Below are 16,344 nucleotides of genomic sequence, written 5' to 3' on the forward strand. Positions count from 1 at the left end.
CTAAGCAATTTGACTGTCTTATCCGTAAACTATGACACAAGGACTTGACATTCTGATGGCACTGACATGTTCATTGACACAGATATTTATTTTTGAGAGATGAACTAAGGATTTTGAGCAAGAGACTGGCTTTTGCAGGTCATCCATTGTGTTTTGATATCTGTACGAGTTGTTTTGAGAAATGCACTTACTGTTTTGCAAATCTCAAGAATGATTAGAGAAATGTACCAAAGCGACTGAGAAAAACTGTAAAGCATAGACATAAAGCGCAAGAAATAGAGGTTTCCCCAGTAACAGCAGTAAACGAAGTAGAGCTGGTACGCTCATACGCTGCTATCAGGCTATAACATGCAAGTTCTCCTACAGAAATACAGCGATATAAAAACACCTGTGCCTCGCTTTGATATTTAAACATATAAATGTAAGGAATTATTATTATTTAACGTGCAGTACGTAACATTACTCAATGAAGCCTTTTTGAAAAAAGATCAGTTTTAAAATTGTGGCGAGTCTCCAAAAATAAATAAATGTATGGGAAACACACCCCGCAGCACAACCACCTGAGCCTAACTTCAGTCTACTCATCACATTGCCTTTAACTGCGTTTGTAGAAGGCACCGCAGCCAGACCGATATACACAACACAGACCGGAAGTTAACTTAGGTCCAGGCGCGTGCGCCCGTTGAAACCCTCTATATGAAGTATGAGACCCCTATCAAGTCAATATTCCATCTAGCTAGTAGTAATATATGTTAAAAAACACGGTCGCCCCCTTTTGTTCACTCTGTAATTTAAATATTGTGGGTACTTATATGCACATGTTTTATGAATGCCAACTTATTGGTAACTTTTGGGATGAGGCATTTCAAGTTGTGACAGAATTATGTGATAAGGTAATCCTTAAGCACCCCAGTCTTTGTTTGTTGAATGATGATGCGGATCTCGATCTTACTGTTAGCCAGCGTAGGATTCTTCACACTGCTCTAACTGCAGCCAAAAAAATAATCTTTAAGATTTGGCATGAGCCTACAATTCCAGCAGGTAAATTGTGGCTCATAGAAATTAAATACATTGCACTTTTAGAACTTACTACAGCAAGAATTAATAAAGCCAAACCAAAAACACTTAGGGCCTGGAGTGAATTGGTTACAAAGCTATCACTGATAATAACTCAATAGGTCTTCCGTATGGATTACTTCTGAGCGCTATCAAGGAGGAGCAGTGGAAATCCTGGAGCTGTGTTGTTGTTGTTTTTCCACCCCTTAACTTAATTTGTTTTTGTTGTTTTTTTAACAAGCAAACCCTGGTCTTGTACATAGTTATATGTGGCCACAATTGTGGACCTTGTTCAACTTTGGAAAATAAATAAATAATCATAAAAAAAAAAAAAAAAAACACGGTCGCCTTTCGTTAATAATTATAGTTAGAGAACTGCATTTGAAGCTACTTTATTCAGCTAGATGTAGAACAAATGTAGATTTACATGAGAGCTAGTACGTCTGCGTTTTACACAAGAAATCATCGTTTCACAAAATATACTGATAGATACAGTTAGCTGAATGGATGCATACCTGTTTATCAGAATGCAAGTGAGTTCGGCATCTCTCTGTAGTTTCAGCTTGTCACGAAGCTCTCTCTATCTTGGAAATGCCACTCCAATATTTACCCGCGTCTTGTTGCTTCTCTTGTCCCAAAACCATCTCGGGTCATTTATTTCACCCGTGCGTTTGTGCTTCACAGAACGTGCAGGCAAAGCATAATCATGCTCCATAACTAAGTTATTGATTGAGGTTTAAATACGAATATAAACAATATAAATATAAAATATAATAGTCTCGATAAAGGCTACTACTTTTTCTTCTTCGTCTCGTCTTTGTTTCTGTTCGCCTTTGTATTTGCCGGTTCCGTAAGAAGTTAGATAAACTAAAGGGGTCAAAGTTTATATGACGCCATAGACGGGCGACAAAACGGAAATAAAGAAACGTGCCGTGTCTTCTAATTAAACTATAATTTTCTCCGAATTTGAAAGTTCGTGGAAACTGTCGGGATGATGTAAGTACACAACTAAAAAATATATATAACATACATATAGTGATTTCTGCTATTTTTAAAGCAGAAAAATTACATATTGCGCCTTTAATAAATTCCTAATTTGCCGTTTATTAATAGTTAGCAAGGTAGTTGTTAGATTTAGGTATTAGGTTGGATTAGGGATGAGAATATGGTCATGCAGAATATGTGCTTTATAATTCGAATAAACAGCCAATGTGTTTATAATAGGCACAGAGTATTGGTTCTTATACAAAGGTGTTATCAATAAAATAGTCTCGTGTAGCCTTCATACTGAAGGTCTGGAATCTATGGCAGCTTTCATTGGCCAAGGCCCGCCCATAGGGCCATTTGACCGACATGTCAATCAACCAATCACAGTTCATTTCGTTCAACGTCACGTTTCGAGGCATGGAAATGTCACCACAATAACAGGCCAGTGTGTGAAACTCTCGGACATATTTTAAAGATTATATGCCGCGAATGTTAAATATTTCACATACTTTTGAAAATCCATCATTTAGTTGATCCCGATAAGCGCTCATTTTCACAGTTGTAAACACTAGGCTTTCTACTTTCATAAGTGGGTTTGGCGCCATGATATCTTTGTTTCCAGGTGGAATGTAAAAGAACGCGACACACACGTCTCGCAAAACTCCTGTAGAATTCAACCAATCCGATGAGGACTTCAGCACTCGTGAAGTATTTCCAATTTTGTGTGCCATATGCATCAGACATTCAGCCAACAGCCCCGTGGGCGTGATGTCTGAGGTTGAGAATAACAAAAAAAATTTTTATAAAAGTTTTACCAAGTATTTTTACCAAGTATTTAAAGTGCATCTAAAGGTGGTAAAATAACTAAACACTAAACATTTGATTCAGTAGGTTCTTTAAAGTTAATCTAACTTTCACCATGGCTTGAATAGTGTGTCACCGTCTGTTTTATAATCTGCTCTTTAGTTTTAAATGAGCAGAATGGGGTTTAGACTAATAAATCCACTGAAACATGGGCCCAATCCGATTAGGTGCTTTTCTAAATGAAGCAGCGAGTTGCAGTCTCGTGGACCTGCCCTGAGTCTCTGTATAACTGTTAAAAATCAGTATCATCTGTCGCACCAATGGATGTCACTGCTAGATGCTGATGGTTGCTGTCTGTCTTGTGTGTTACAGATGTGATGGAGCAGCAGAAGGTGCTGCGCTCAAGCTGTTTGGTGAGTGGAGTCCACACCCCTCCCATCCGGCGCCACAGCAAGCTGGCCACGCTGGGGCGTATTTTCAGACCGTGGAAATGGAGGAAAAAGAAAAATGACAAGCTGAAGCAGAGCTCTACAGGTAAGACAAGCTGGTCTTTGTTGCCCTTTTATTTAAGTTAATTTTATTTTCTTTTTGAGGGTTGAGTAATGTAAAAGTACCATTTATAAAAAAAAATTGCTGTTTAAAATGACTTATTTTAGTTTCTAGGTTTTTATTTTCAATAAAGTATTGAATTTTAAAATCAACCATTTATCGGTTATTGGCCATACAATAAAAATAATTATCGGCTTATCAATATTGGTTAGAATTTGAATATCAGTGCACCTTTAACTAGCACTTAACTAATATCTATAGAGGTATTAACTTAAGCTAAAAGAAAGAGGACCTAAAACAGAACCCTGGGGGACGCCGCGGATAACAGGAGTGCTAGAGGATGAAGAAACGTCTGTTTGTTATTGAAGAACCAAACCAGAGAAGAGTTTCCAGTGTCAGTGATGCCAACATCTAAATGACAGAATCCAATAAAGACTTGAGGTCCAGAAGGAGTTGAATATTAAGCACCCCTGATTCAGCAGAAAGGAGGAGGTCAATTATGGCTCTGCAGAGCGCTGTCCCTGCTACTGTATATAAAGGACAATATTCTGCCTGGTAAGGCTTGTACAGAGTGTAAAACACTTGGTATGGTAGTTTAGAGGCAACAGCTCCGTTCAGTAGAGGTTTGTGATAGGTCTATAATTATTTCACACAGAGGGACCTAGACAAAGTTTCCTGAGAATTAGGGTGTCAGCAGCGGTTTTTAGTTCTAATGGAACAGTGCCAGAGGCAAGAGATCTGTTAATCAAGCGTGAAATGAGTGTACTGATAGCAGGCAGCTTTAGAAACAGTTTAGTTACATAATGAGACAATATCATCATCATTCAATCGAGGTTGGCAGAGGATGTGATACACAAATGATAGTAGATGCATGCAGAGGATGAGAGAGGATTGTTAGACATCTGATGGTGTTAAGATTGTGAATGAGTGGCAAAGTCAATCCTGTGACAACAATTTTGGAGAGGTAAAACAATGGCTTTTCACTACTTTATTCTTCTTTCAAAGTGATAGTTCACCCAAAAATTAAAGGACGATAACTATAAAGATAACGATGAAGATAAAAGTTCAGAAAATTGTAACAGCTGATGAATGATAAAAACAAAACATCGAAACTAAATCAGAATCAATCCTGCTATGACGGGTTTAAGAATTTGAAGTTGCAGACGAGTGTGCACAGAAGATGCACAGACAATATTGTCCGCTGATGTGGACGCTAATATAGTTATCTTTATTATTGTGAACGGGCCTTTCTCACCCTCATGTCATTCCAAACCTGGACTGTGTTTCTCCTGTGGACCTAGGTTCAAATCCATCAATTCAAAATGCAAATGAATTAGTCAACGTCTATTTTTTTTACTTAATAAAGCGTCTTTGACATTTTGTTAAATTGGGGAAAAATGGCAGGTGTTTCTAGATCTGTTATTGGACTATTTCATTTATAGAAAAGTTGCACAAATTTATACAAATCTTTTACGTAAGTTACTTTTAATAGTTTGTTTTAAAACTATGTAATCCAAATTGATGAAATGTTACAGTACATACAATTCAAATACATAAATATTATATTTAGGACTGGGTAAACTTTAAAATGGCTCTAAACTCTTATAGGGCATTTGTCCATCTGTATAATGCTTCAGCCAACAGCAGCCATACATGAACCCTTGGCATTTTATTAAAGATAATTTGGAGTTAACAACCAAAAACCAATAGCCAGAGGGTTACAATCGCAGAATGTATAGCTGTAAATTTTTTTTAGCACACCCTGTGCAGATCTCAAATAACATCCCCAAATGACCAAGTCACAAACACCTACCCTCATCATGTCAGCCAGAAGATGGCACAGATGGAGCTACGTGAGTGAAGGAAACCGATCATGCGTACATATATGTTGTATAACTTATGTTGACGAATGTTCATGATTAGAGCAATCTTATATATTGTTCCTCTGTGTGCAGATGTGGCCTTGGCCTGTGGACTTCACTCTCCAGACCCCAGCTCTCCCATCCAGGGCATCTCCGATGCTGAGATCCGGCTGCCTGGCTCCCAGGGGCCCATTCTCAGCATCAGTAGCATGGAGTACCTCAGCTCAGAGCAAGACAATCTCCCTACCGGTGAGTGATCGTTATCATTTTTATATATATTATTAATTGTGTAGAATTATTTATAAATACATATATATATACATACAGCGCTTTGGGTGTCCCGAGTGTGAGTCCTGACTCTCAGACCATTCCTGATCCCAGCCCTTTTTCTCTCACCCACTTCCTGTCAAACTACTGTCCTATCTAAATCAAAGGCATAACATTTCAAAAATAAATCTGTAAAAAAGTATGACAAAGGTATGTTAAGTATTTTAAAAAGTTAATAAAAAAAATTACACTATAATATAATTTATAATGTTACAAAAGATTTCTATTTCAAATAAATGCTGTTCTTTGGAACTGTCTATTCATATTCAACAATCATAGTGTACATAATAATATTATTCAGCAAAAATGGTTTTTAGCATTGGTAATAAGAACTATTATTAACAATTGAATGGTGAATTGAATAGAATGATTTCTGAAGGATCAAGTGACTCTGAAGTCTGGAGTAATGATGCCGAAAAATTCAGTTTTGCATCACAACAATAAATTACATTTTTAAAACATATTAAAAAAGAAAATAGTTGTTTTAAAGTGTACTTTGTTTTTGATCAAATAAATGCAGCCTTGGTGAGTATATAAGGCATAATAAATAAATTAAAAAAAATTATTTATTCAAAACTTTTGTGTTTGGGGCTGGCCTAACTGTTTGACTAATAGACTATAGGAGAAGTGGTCGGGAAACCTGTCCGGAAACATTCATTATTTTTAGCAAATGTAATCCTTTAAAAAAAAAAACAGCATTACTGATCTTTGAACTCCGTTCCTAATAATTTAAAGAGATTTTTTGTTTTCTATCAGTGGTAGATTCTGTACAGGACAATGAGTCAATGGAAGAGCCAAATTCAAATGAGGAAGAAGAGGAAGATGAGGAGGCGGCTCCCTCTGTAAATGAGAATGAAGATGCTGAGGAAGACGAAGAAGAAGACAGAGAGGAAGATGAGGACGATGAACTGCAGGAACAGTCTCCTCCAAGCGGCCACAGCAATCTCGCTTCTCATCTAAGCACGGAGGAAGGTATGCTCTTTTTCACATAATGAAACTCGGATTAAATTATCAGATAATATTGCAGTATATGAATGCATTTTCTGGTTTCCGCAGACCCAGGTAAAATCGTCATCGCATCAGTGCCTCATTCAAACTCTTTTCTCCAAAAAGAACTGCCTAGAGTCCCTGACGGCCCCAGTCCTGTGGTTTTAAGAGGGCCTTTTACTAATCCCATGGGGTCGCCACATATAGGTAGCATACACCCACCTTTGCCCCCTAGCTGTATAATAGAAGAACTGCACCGAGCACTGGCATCAAAGCTCAGACAGGACAGGTGAGTTATTGCTCAGTTTCAAAATAACTTTAATTTTTTTTTTTAAGAAATATTTTCTGTAACGTTATTACTAATGTATCACAATACAGTGTGTCTCGTTCCTTTTTTTTTCTTTAGCATTGAACGAGAGCCAAGTGGAGATGGTGAGAGCAGAAAGGAAGCCGAGGAAAACAAGGAAAATGTTCGACAGGACAACTGCTTTACTGATGCTTCAGGAATTATTTACGACATTGACAGCTGGAACGACTCTGTCATTTCTGGTGGGTGTACTGCATTTTTTTTTACACCTAAGGGGTCTTTAGATAAAGCAATTATTTCTTATAGCTAGAAGATCAGTTAGAATTTTGTATGTTTGCCATGATATTATCAATGTATCATTGCGTTTTTTAATGTTGCATAATAAAAGTAGCGAGAGAGTCAGCGAGATCATTGGTCATTTCTGTCTGGAAATCTGGAGTACTTGAGGTTGTTCTGTCTGTAAATTTCGAGTTATATGACAAACGTGTGCAGGTACATTGCCAAGGAGGATGAGGAAGGAGCTGCTGTCTGTGAAGCTTCGGAATCGTCCCAGCAAACAGGAGCTGGAGGACAAGAACATTTTCCCTGCACGGAGCGACCAGGAGAGACAGGAGATCCGTCAACAGATTGAAATGAAGCTCGCCAAGTAAGTCATAAATACACGTTGACTGTACTTTATATGTAAGTTTATCAAATATTACACTGCCCTCCTCAGGACTTCTTAGGAAATACATGGAAATGTCATCTTCAGGAGACTGAATGAATCTGTTTTAAACAACAGTCAACCTTAATTCTAATATTGATTTAGCATCATATCAAAATCATGTGCTTATTGTCCTCAGTTTCAGACAACAAATCTGTTTACCTATATCACAGGATGATATGAACAAGTGAACTTGTGAAACAGATAATGAAAACAGATTTCATGCAAAGGAAATGTTAGTATGTGTACACTGGCTGGTAATCTGATATAAGGTACATAGCAGAAACTGGGATTACAGTTGATTTAGGATTGGAGTTCATCTGAGTGAATACATCCACTACAGATTTCATTTGATTATATTATTACATCACCTGGCTTTGACTTCAGAAGTTCAGTTTAGTATGTGGTGCACTGCTTATATTTGTGGCAGAGAAACTTCTACAGGCTGCAACAGTTATACACTTAGATGTTTTTGTTTTGCTTTGCTGTTTTGTTTTGCACAGTTTATTACTTCAAGTTTTCTTTTGTTTGTTTTGCTTTTATTTAATTTTTTTTGCTCTGCTGAATTATGTTGTTTTGCTTTCTTTTATTTTTGCTTTGTTTTCTTGTTAGACGTTGTTGTATTTTGTTTTGCTGTGCTTGTTTGTGTTGTGTTTTGTGGTTCTTGTGTTTTGTTTTGTTTTGCTTTGATTTCTTAGCATTGTGTTTTGTTTCCCCAGTTTGTTGTATTCTGTTTTGCTTTGGTTGGATGTGTTGTTTTTATTTGTGTGTGTGTGTGTTTTTTTTTTTGGTTTTGCTTTATATTGTTTGATTTGTTTTGTTTTGTGTTTTTTTTTGCTTTGCGTTTTGTGGCTTATTTTGCTTTGCTGTGTTGTGCTGTCAGGTTTTATGTTACATTTTGTTTTGTGGTTTGTTTTGATGTGTTATGTTTTGCTTTGTGTTTTAACCTTGATAAGAAAGAGCACTATTAAAAATTTCAATTGTTATAATTCATGGACGCTTTGAAATACAGACCTAGGGTTGGACTATTTTTATGGAGGCAATCTGCAGATTATTGCAGAAGTGAAATCATTTGAAAATAATTATAAAAAAATAATAATTCAAAAACAAGAAGTGAAAATTTTCTGTTAAGAAAATGCTCTGTACCATTTGTATTTTATTTTATATGATATATATATATATATATATATATATATATATGTGATTTTTTTTATCAAAAATTGCTGTAAAATTAAAGCCTTATGTATAAATAAGTTATGATCCAAATTTGAAGTTGATATTGTAAAAACTGAGGTTCCTGAGAGATTTTATTTAGGACGTTATACAACAAACAACCACCGGGTGCCATCAAAACTCATTACATTTTTTTAATGCATTTTTTCTGTCACTAATGTCTAAATATCTTTGTCAATATTAGTTAACACATAATGCATATTTACATTTTCAGTGTGGCATTTAAAACCTCAGCCGTTAGATCCGCAACAATAGATACTTCAGCCTTATCATAGAAGCAACGTTGTGTATGATCTTTACAACCAGGTGTAAGGGGGAAAACAGCTGAGGAACGCCAGCAGATCGTGCAATTACAGATCGTATCATGATAAGTCTTATGTAATCAGCTGTGGTATTTGTCACTTTTAGAAACACTGATTATGTCTAGGTTAGTTCAGGCTATAAGAGAGCTTTGTGTAGGCCGCAGTGACAAGAGATGAAGTACTAAAAAAATTTATAAACAACAATGGTAATTGGCCATTCTAAGTTTTGTTTTGTGAGAACCATGTTGTTTGTGACTAAGATGTGATTCAGATAAGGATTTGAGGAGAAAGCAGACAGTGTGTTGACTAAAATGGTTCAAAAGGCACTCTTTGAATTTAATATAAATGTATAGTATTATACATGTTCATTTAACTGCAGTTAGCATGCAATTATGTATCAGAAAACATGGCATTGAGTTCCACAGCATGTACTCGTTTTAAAGCCTTCAGCGCAAGACTTAATTCTAGCCATTTTGTAATTGACAGTATCAACCAGAATGGAGGCAGGAAAAATGAGAAGCATCAGGTCACGTCAGGTCAGCCGAGAAGGACAGTTGTTTCAGATGTAGAGCGTGATATTTAGAGCATCTTGATGTACGCATTGATAAATGGTTCACAATAATCCCAGAAACATGTACAGTATTAAGACAGTGAATTCAGGTTCTGGTCTGACAGTGATAGTCAGCGTAAATGGGTGCTGTCCACTTGATCTAGACCAGCGGTGAAGTGTGATGGTCAATGCACCTGCAGCACAAGTCTGAGATAAACAGAGTGACACTTTGCTGCAGCAGCATGTCATGACCTTCCTATCTTTGGCTTGCCATGCCCTACTCCACCACCGAAGAAAGACACGGCTGGAGCTATTCTTAGAGCTCAGACTGGTGAATAATGGATGCTAGTGCATGTTCCCCTCCTCCATCTCTACCTCCACCATAGTGAATACCAAATACAGATGTAGTTTACAGTAGCACTCATAGCAGCTTCTCCTAATTGATGGAAAGATGTTTGGCTAAAGTGCACTGCCATCCGTCTGTTAATTTAAGCGGTCTGATTAATGACCGGTGCATAATGGAGACCAGTGGCATGAGCTTCCAGCGTTGCTCGGGTGGATCTCTTTGTTTCAGTATTCACGGGGAAGCTACTGTTGCTAGGCAACCGCTGATACAGGTCAATAATATCCAGGCAGCTTCCGAAGGCGCTTTGGGAGTAGTTCTCCATTTCAGTTCATGAAATATTAACACTGCCACATCTGCTGGAATCCCGTCTTACTCAGCTTATATGAGTGACTGCAGCGTGGCAATGGCTGGAATGCAATATAATGTTGTTAAATGTCTTATAGTTTATCAGATCTCAATATATAGCTTTGCATAGCAAAGTATTTCAAATGAATAGTGCATTTGGAAGAAGCCGTACAGTAATTTTCCATGAGACGACATGCAATTTTATTAGCAATTTTTACAATTTAAGACAAATCATAATATATATGGAGTCATTCTAGTTACATATGTGACCCTGGACCACAAAACCAGTCCTAATAGCACGGGTAGCAATAGTCAACTATATATTGTATGGGTCAAAATTATCATTATCATTAAGATATTAAGTAAAGATCATGTTCCATGAAGATATTTTGTAAATTTCTTACTGTAAATAGTTTTTGATTAGTAATACGCATGGCTAAGGACTTCATTTGGACAGCTTTAAAGGTGATTTTCTCAATATTTAGATTTTTTTTTCTCCATCAGATTCCAGATTTTCAAATAGTTTTATCAATATTGTCTTAACAAACCATACATCAATGGAAAACTTATTTAATCAGCTTTCAAAAATATGTGTATGTGTGTATATATATATATATATATATATACAGAATACTGTTTTAGTGAGACAAAGCAATACGGTAGTTGTAATTATAATTTGTTATAAAAAAAAAAATAATTATAATTTGTAATAATTAACTTTTCAATCAGGTAATGACACAAAAACATCACAAAATTAATAAAATTCACTTATTATAATGTGTGCAATTGCTTTCCAAACAAAACTAAGCCTCTTCCTGGAAGATTGGCTTTTACTGGCTCTTAATTAGGGATATTAAAAAGATTAAGAGGATTAAAAAATAAGATTAGTGACAGGGAAAAAATAATGTAAATTGATTTTTGACAATTAAAACAATATCCCAAGTGAATAATTTTTGTTAGAGAAAGGGGAAAAACACCTGGAATATTACATTAAAAATGTTTTTAATCATTTACATATAAATTGAATTGTCAAAATTGAATGTGTAACACATAGCAATATCAACTCAAACCAAAGTCTCTCTCTCTCTCTCTCTATTTATATAAATAGATTTACATATTTAATATACCCCCATGTTCACGTAATTGTGAAATGTGATCGAATAAACCAGACTAAACTCACTATAGGATTTCTACCTATAAAAAATAGTTTAATGTTTAATAGAATATATTAAGACACGGGCTACTGCATAGGAGTGACCTAGTTTCTTTGTTCCACTCCTACTAAATGGTATTTGCCATCATATTATATTCAAATAAGTGATTCTCAAGCAAATAAAAATACTCAACCAAATCAGTGCGCTACTACAAGGGCGAGGAGAGACGGAGCGCATGACAAAGAGCGCGTGCAGCAGCGCTCCGTCCGTCCGCGCGCGCCTGCCTGTTCAAAAACCACAACAAGGCAAGCAGCACGAGTTCACGTGCACCGAGCGCACTCTCACTCAACTGAATCTCATCTTAATAGCTGGTGTTTATTTAGCGAAGGTGCTCGTTTTGCATCCAGATGCGGACTAATAGCTGTCAGGCTGAACACAAAAGACGAGAGTCAGGAGTCCCCTCTGGAGCTCAGTGAGCCGCTTCAGCGCGGGACAGAATGGTTCAAAACATTATTCTCATCTTTCTCCGCAGGAGACTCAGTCAGCGGCCGGCCGTTGAAGAGCTGGAGAGCAGAAATATTCTGAAACGTGAGTATTACGCTACGCGATAAAAATGATCCACATTCACAGAAATGTAAATAATGTATGTATGTATGTATGCATGCATGCATCAACAATGGTTGTTTGTGAATAATAGTTATAAACATTCTGTTATCAATGAATATTGTTTATAGTATTGCACGTTAATAATATCACGATTTCTACTTCATTGTAATATTTATTGTATTTGTAAATAGATACATTTTATTATTATTGTATTATATGTAAATCAATAATAGTACAATATATAATACAAATAGTATTCTATTTTTAATCAATTATAAATATATTTACAAATATTTATAAAATATATTTTTTTAACAAAAATAACAAATAATAATAAATAAAATATTTTTATATTTTTATTAGCATTTATAATTTCATATAATATATAAAATAAAATGATTAAATCAGTACTTAATTGCTACTTCATTGTATTGAGCTTTATATTTGGTAAATAATATTTTATATTATATACGTGTATTATATATAAAATGAATAACAATTGAAATATTTAATTTTGAATAGTTGCTGATATTGCACAGTAATAATATCACTATTGCTACTTCATTGTGATAACTTTTATATTTGTAAATAAACATTACTAATATTGTCCGTGTATATAAAGTAATTTTCTAATATAAATTAAATATGTATAATTTAAATATCAAGTAATTGTATAAGTGAAAAAACGTTTGTTATATTTAATCAGTAGTTTAATTAAATTAAATGTTTTATGAATAATATTTATATATTTATATATATTTATATATATATGAATATACATAATAATAATAACAAATAGAGCATGAATTTACTCGGTGAGAAAAAAAAGTTTTTTAAAATCATATTTTTAATTGGCACTTAACTCAAGTGTTTTATTAACTAAAAGTTTTTGCTGGCTGTTAAGGTCTAAATGTGGTCAGTTATGACTATCATAGAGTAGATGACTGTAATCTGTGTGTCAGATAAGATGCCTTGCTCAAGCAGGTCTGTGACTGATCACCTCACTGAGTCTCTCTCTGGCTCTTTCAGAGAGGAATGATCAGACGGAGCAGGAGGAAAGAAGAGAGATCAAACAGAGACTGAACAGAAAGGTAAACCAGCTTTCTGCAGGTTATTTCACTTGCAGCATGCTTTATTTTTCTAATGTATGTGTATAAATGGTGGTCACTGTTTGTAAGGAAGTTTCTGGTCTTGACACTTTTGACTGCTGCTGCTATCATTGCTACTTGGAAAAATACATTATAAAAGGGTAAGGGAATTTTTGTGAATAATAATGTTGAGAAAGAGCTGCATCAGATTGAGGGAACCTCTGTTAAAGTACGCTATTAAAAGATGAGCCAGTTTCACTGACACACCAGAAGCTAAAGCAGGACCTCAGTGCTTGGGAGATTTAACAGTATGTCTGCAATCAACAATAATAATACTAATTACATTTAGGAGTCATAGTTTTTTCCCCCAGTGTACAATTAATCACATTATTTACCTTTTTTTTAATACACCTAAAATTTATCATTATGACTTGCTTACATTATTTTATGATAACATAAAAACAATTTATTTTAAAATGGTGTTGTGATATAGGGATAAAAGGCCTAAAGGAAAAAACACATCTAAAGAATGTATTAAATATTCATTATTATTATTATTATGATATTTGAAATCATATTGTATTATATTTTTTGCTTATTTTTTTCTTCCAATGTGCAATTAATTGCAGACAAAATAAAACATTGTTATTATTATTAATGACAAATATAGTAACAACAACATCATTAATAATAAAACAACAATAACAGCATTATTATTATTATTATTATATTTTGGAGTCTTTTGGAGTTTTATTGGTGTATTTGTCAGTGTGCAATTAATTACATTTGATTAATACACTTAATAAACTGAATCACTATGGTTTGTCTACATTTTATTTTATTTTTTGAAGAAAAATTTACCTCAAAACAGAGGTGCGGCATGTAAAGTAAAATGAACTTCTAAATAATAAAACTATTATTATTATTATTATATTTTGGAATAATATAGTTTTTTGGCACATCTTTTTCAGTATGCTTTAAATTACACATTATTGTTGCTGTTTTTTTTTGTAAATGATTATTACATTAATAACAATAACAAAAATAAAACAATGGAACACTGACAGCAGTAAAAATAATATTTTGGAGTATTCCAAAGTATTTTTGGCATGTTTTATTATAATATAATTAATGTGAAAAACTTGTTGCATCTTTCCCAAATAGACTCATGGCTGTATTAGATCAAAGGGGTGCTTCTACTAAATACTGAGCAAAGGGTCTGAATACTTAGGACCATGTGATATTTCAGTTTTTCTTTTTTAATAAATGTGCAAAAAATTCAACAATTCTGTGTTTTTCTGTCAATATGGGGTGCTGTGTATACATTAATGAGGGGAAAAAAATGAACTTAAATGATTTTAGCAAATGGCTGCAATATAACAAGTTGTATAACATTATTATTATTGTATAATGTAATTACTTTTACGTTATTTACTTTTGATTAATACACTTACCTTGAATCATTATAGCTTGCCTACATTACTTCATGGTTAAAAAAAATAAATCCAATTCAGCAGTTTACCTCAAAATAACAGTGTGATGTAAAGAGCAATATGATGATATGATGATGATAAAAAAGCATGTTAAGGATCATCTTGTCTTGAAGAACCAGTCCATTTCATTAGTCAACAGTGACTCCAGTCCGATTCTAGTGATGCATTACTTGCAACATTAGAGCGGTCTCATAACCTTAGCAGCTCCACTAACAGCATCTTTTTGTGTTTCTCACAGCTCAACCAGAGGCCGACAGTGGATGAACTAAGAGAAAGAAAGATTCTGATCCGCTTCAGTGACTACGTGGAGGTGGCCAAAGCCCAGGACTATGACAGGAGAGCTGACAAACCCTGGACAAGACTGTCTGCATCTGACAAGGTACGAGACCGAGAGCTGACCTCAGCTAATCTTTATACATCTGTGGTCAGCCTTTCATTCAGTAAGAGCACACACAGGCAAATGTGCTTTCCTTTATTCTCAGTGGTTCTCTCAAGGTCTCTAAACCCACTATATCAGTGAAGCAACTAAAGAGCAATCTAATTTCTGTCAGTAGTCTGCTTGCTCTCCCCACATGACTCGGTCGACTCATTATGGAGTGAACATGTCACCTGAGGATGCGTTTAAGTGGCTTTTGTTTGCGATTCCACAGGCGGCCATCCGTAAAGAGCTAAACGAGTTCAAAAGCACCGAGATGGAGGTCCATGTTTCGAGCAAACACCTGACGAGGTCAGTATACGAGTATGCATGCGCCTGTGCTATTTTTGGATCCACAAAATCTAAAATGATGGACACAAATGCATTTGCGTATATAAATCACGAACATGTCACCTTGACACGAGTGGTTTTGGATAACATGTTCCTCTCGACATAAGCAAGACATTAGTGGCCATTAGTGCTCTTATGTATGATCTTACTAAAAATACAGTAACTGATTGATGCAACAGTGTCGTATGGTGGTTGCGATTGCTAAAGGCACCTTTGTTGATTTCTCTCCTCTTGATCAGGTTTCACAGGCCCTAAGAGGGAGTTTTCTTCTGTGAAGGAAATGCTGAAAGCGGCGGTGCTTCTTTCAGAGCCGTGGCTTGGTCCATGGGCTTCCCTTATTCTTCCAGCGCCCCGGGGCCGAGTGGTGTTTGGGTGCGGTTAGCGCCGGAGGCTGCGTCTCCACCGCGGGCGGCCACAGGAGAAACCTGAAGAACATCTGCAGATACATTTAACCTGAGGCTGACGGAGTGGAGCGGCAGAGGACTGCATTTCAGCGACTGCTTAGAAAAGACAATTCAGTTCTGGGTGAATGTTTGTGTACATGTAACCTGCTCCACTCTACTCTAAAAAAATAAGTAAAGAAAAAAAAATACTTGAGGGTTAATAAGCCTGCTATAAATGAATTTCATATTTACTGTACAAATGTCTGTTTGAACAGGGTTGTTCATGTCATCACTTGAAAAAAAGGAAAAAAAAAACTTTGTAAGCACTACTTGTCTTTAAAATACAATTTTGGAAATACCTCTGTGTTGTTGTTTTTTAAGTTTGATTACACACACACACACACACACACATTACAGTTCAAACGTATAGTGCTTTTGAAAAATCTCTTATGCTCACCAAGGCTGCATTTAGTTTATCAAAAATAAAGTAAAATCA

At 35.4% G+C, this 16,344-nt stretch overlaps 1 protein-coding gene across 1 annotated transcript in view; it reads left to right on the top strand.

The window, feature by feature from the left end:
* The window catches only part of phactr3a (phosphatase and actin regulator 3a), a 30,622-nt gene extending 14,407 nt beyond the window's left edge, over positions 1-16,215 (top strand). Inside the window, exons 2-12 of the mRNA XM_026199412.1 lie at positions 3,220-3,381; positions 5,352-5,507; positions 6,342-6,557; positions 6,642-6,861; positions 6,979-7,121; positions 7,372-7,525; positions 12,045-12,100; positions 13,148-13,209; positions 14,938-15,078; positions 15,350-15,426; positions 15,705-16,215. Of these exons, the coding sequence (XP_026055197.1) occupies positions 3,220-3,381; positions 5,352-5,507; positions 6,342-6,557; positions 6,642-6,861; positions 6,979-7,121; positions 7,372-7,525; positions 12,045-12,100; positions 13,148-13,209; positions 14,938-15,078; positions 15,350-15,426; positions 15,705-15,720 (1,403 nt within the window). The 3' untranslated portion in view covers positions 15,721-16,215. The remainder of the gene's footprint in view (positions 1-3,219; positions 3,382-5,351; positions 5,508-6,341; positions 6,558-6,641; positions 6,862-6,978; positions 7,122-7,371; positions 7,526-12,044; positions 12,101-13,147; positions 13,210-14,937; positions 15,079-15,349; positions 15,427-15,704) is intronic.
* Positions 16,216-16,344: the final 129 nt, after the last annotated feature.

Source organism: Carassius auratus, chromosome 23, assembly GCF_003368295.1.
Source record: "Carassius auratus strain Wakin chromosome 23, ASM336829v1, whole genome shotgun sequence".
Classification (NCBI taxonomy): domain Eukaryota; kingdom Metazoa; phylum Chordata; class Actinopteri; order Cypriniformes; family Cyprinidae; genus Carassius; species Carassius auratus.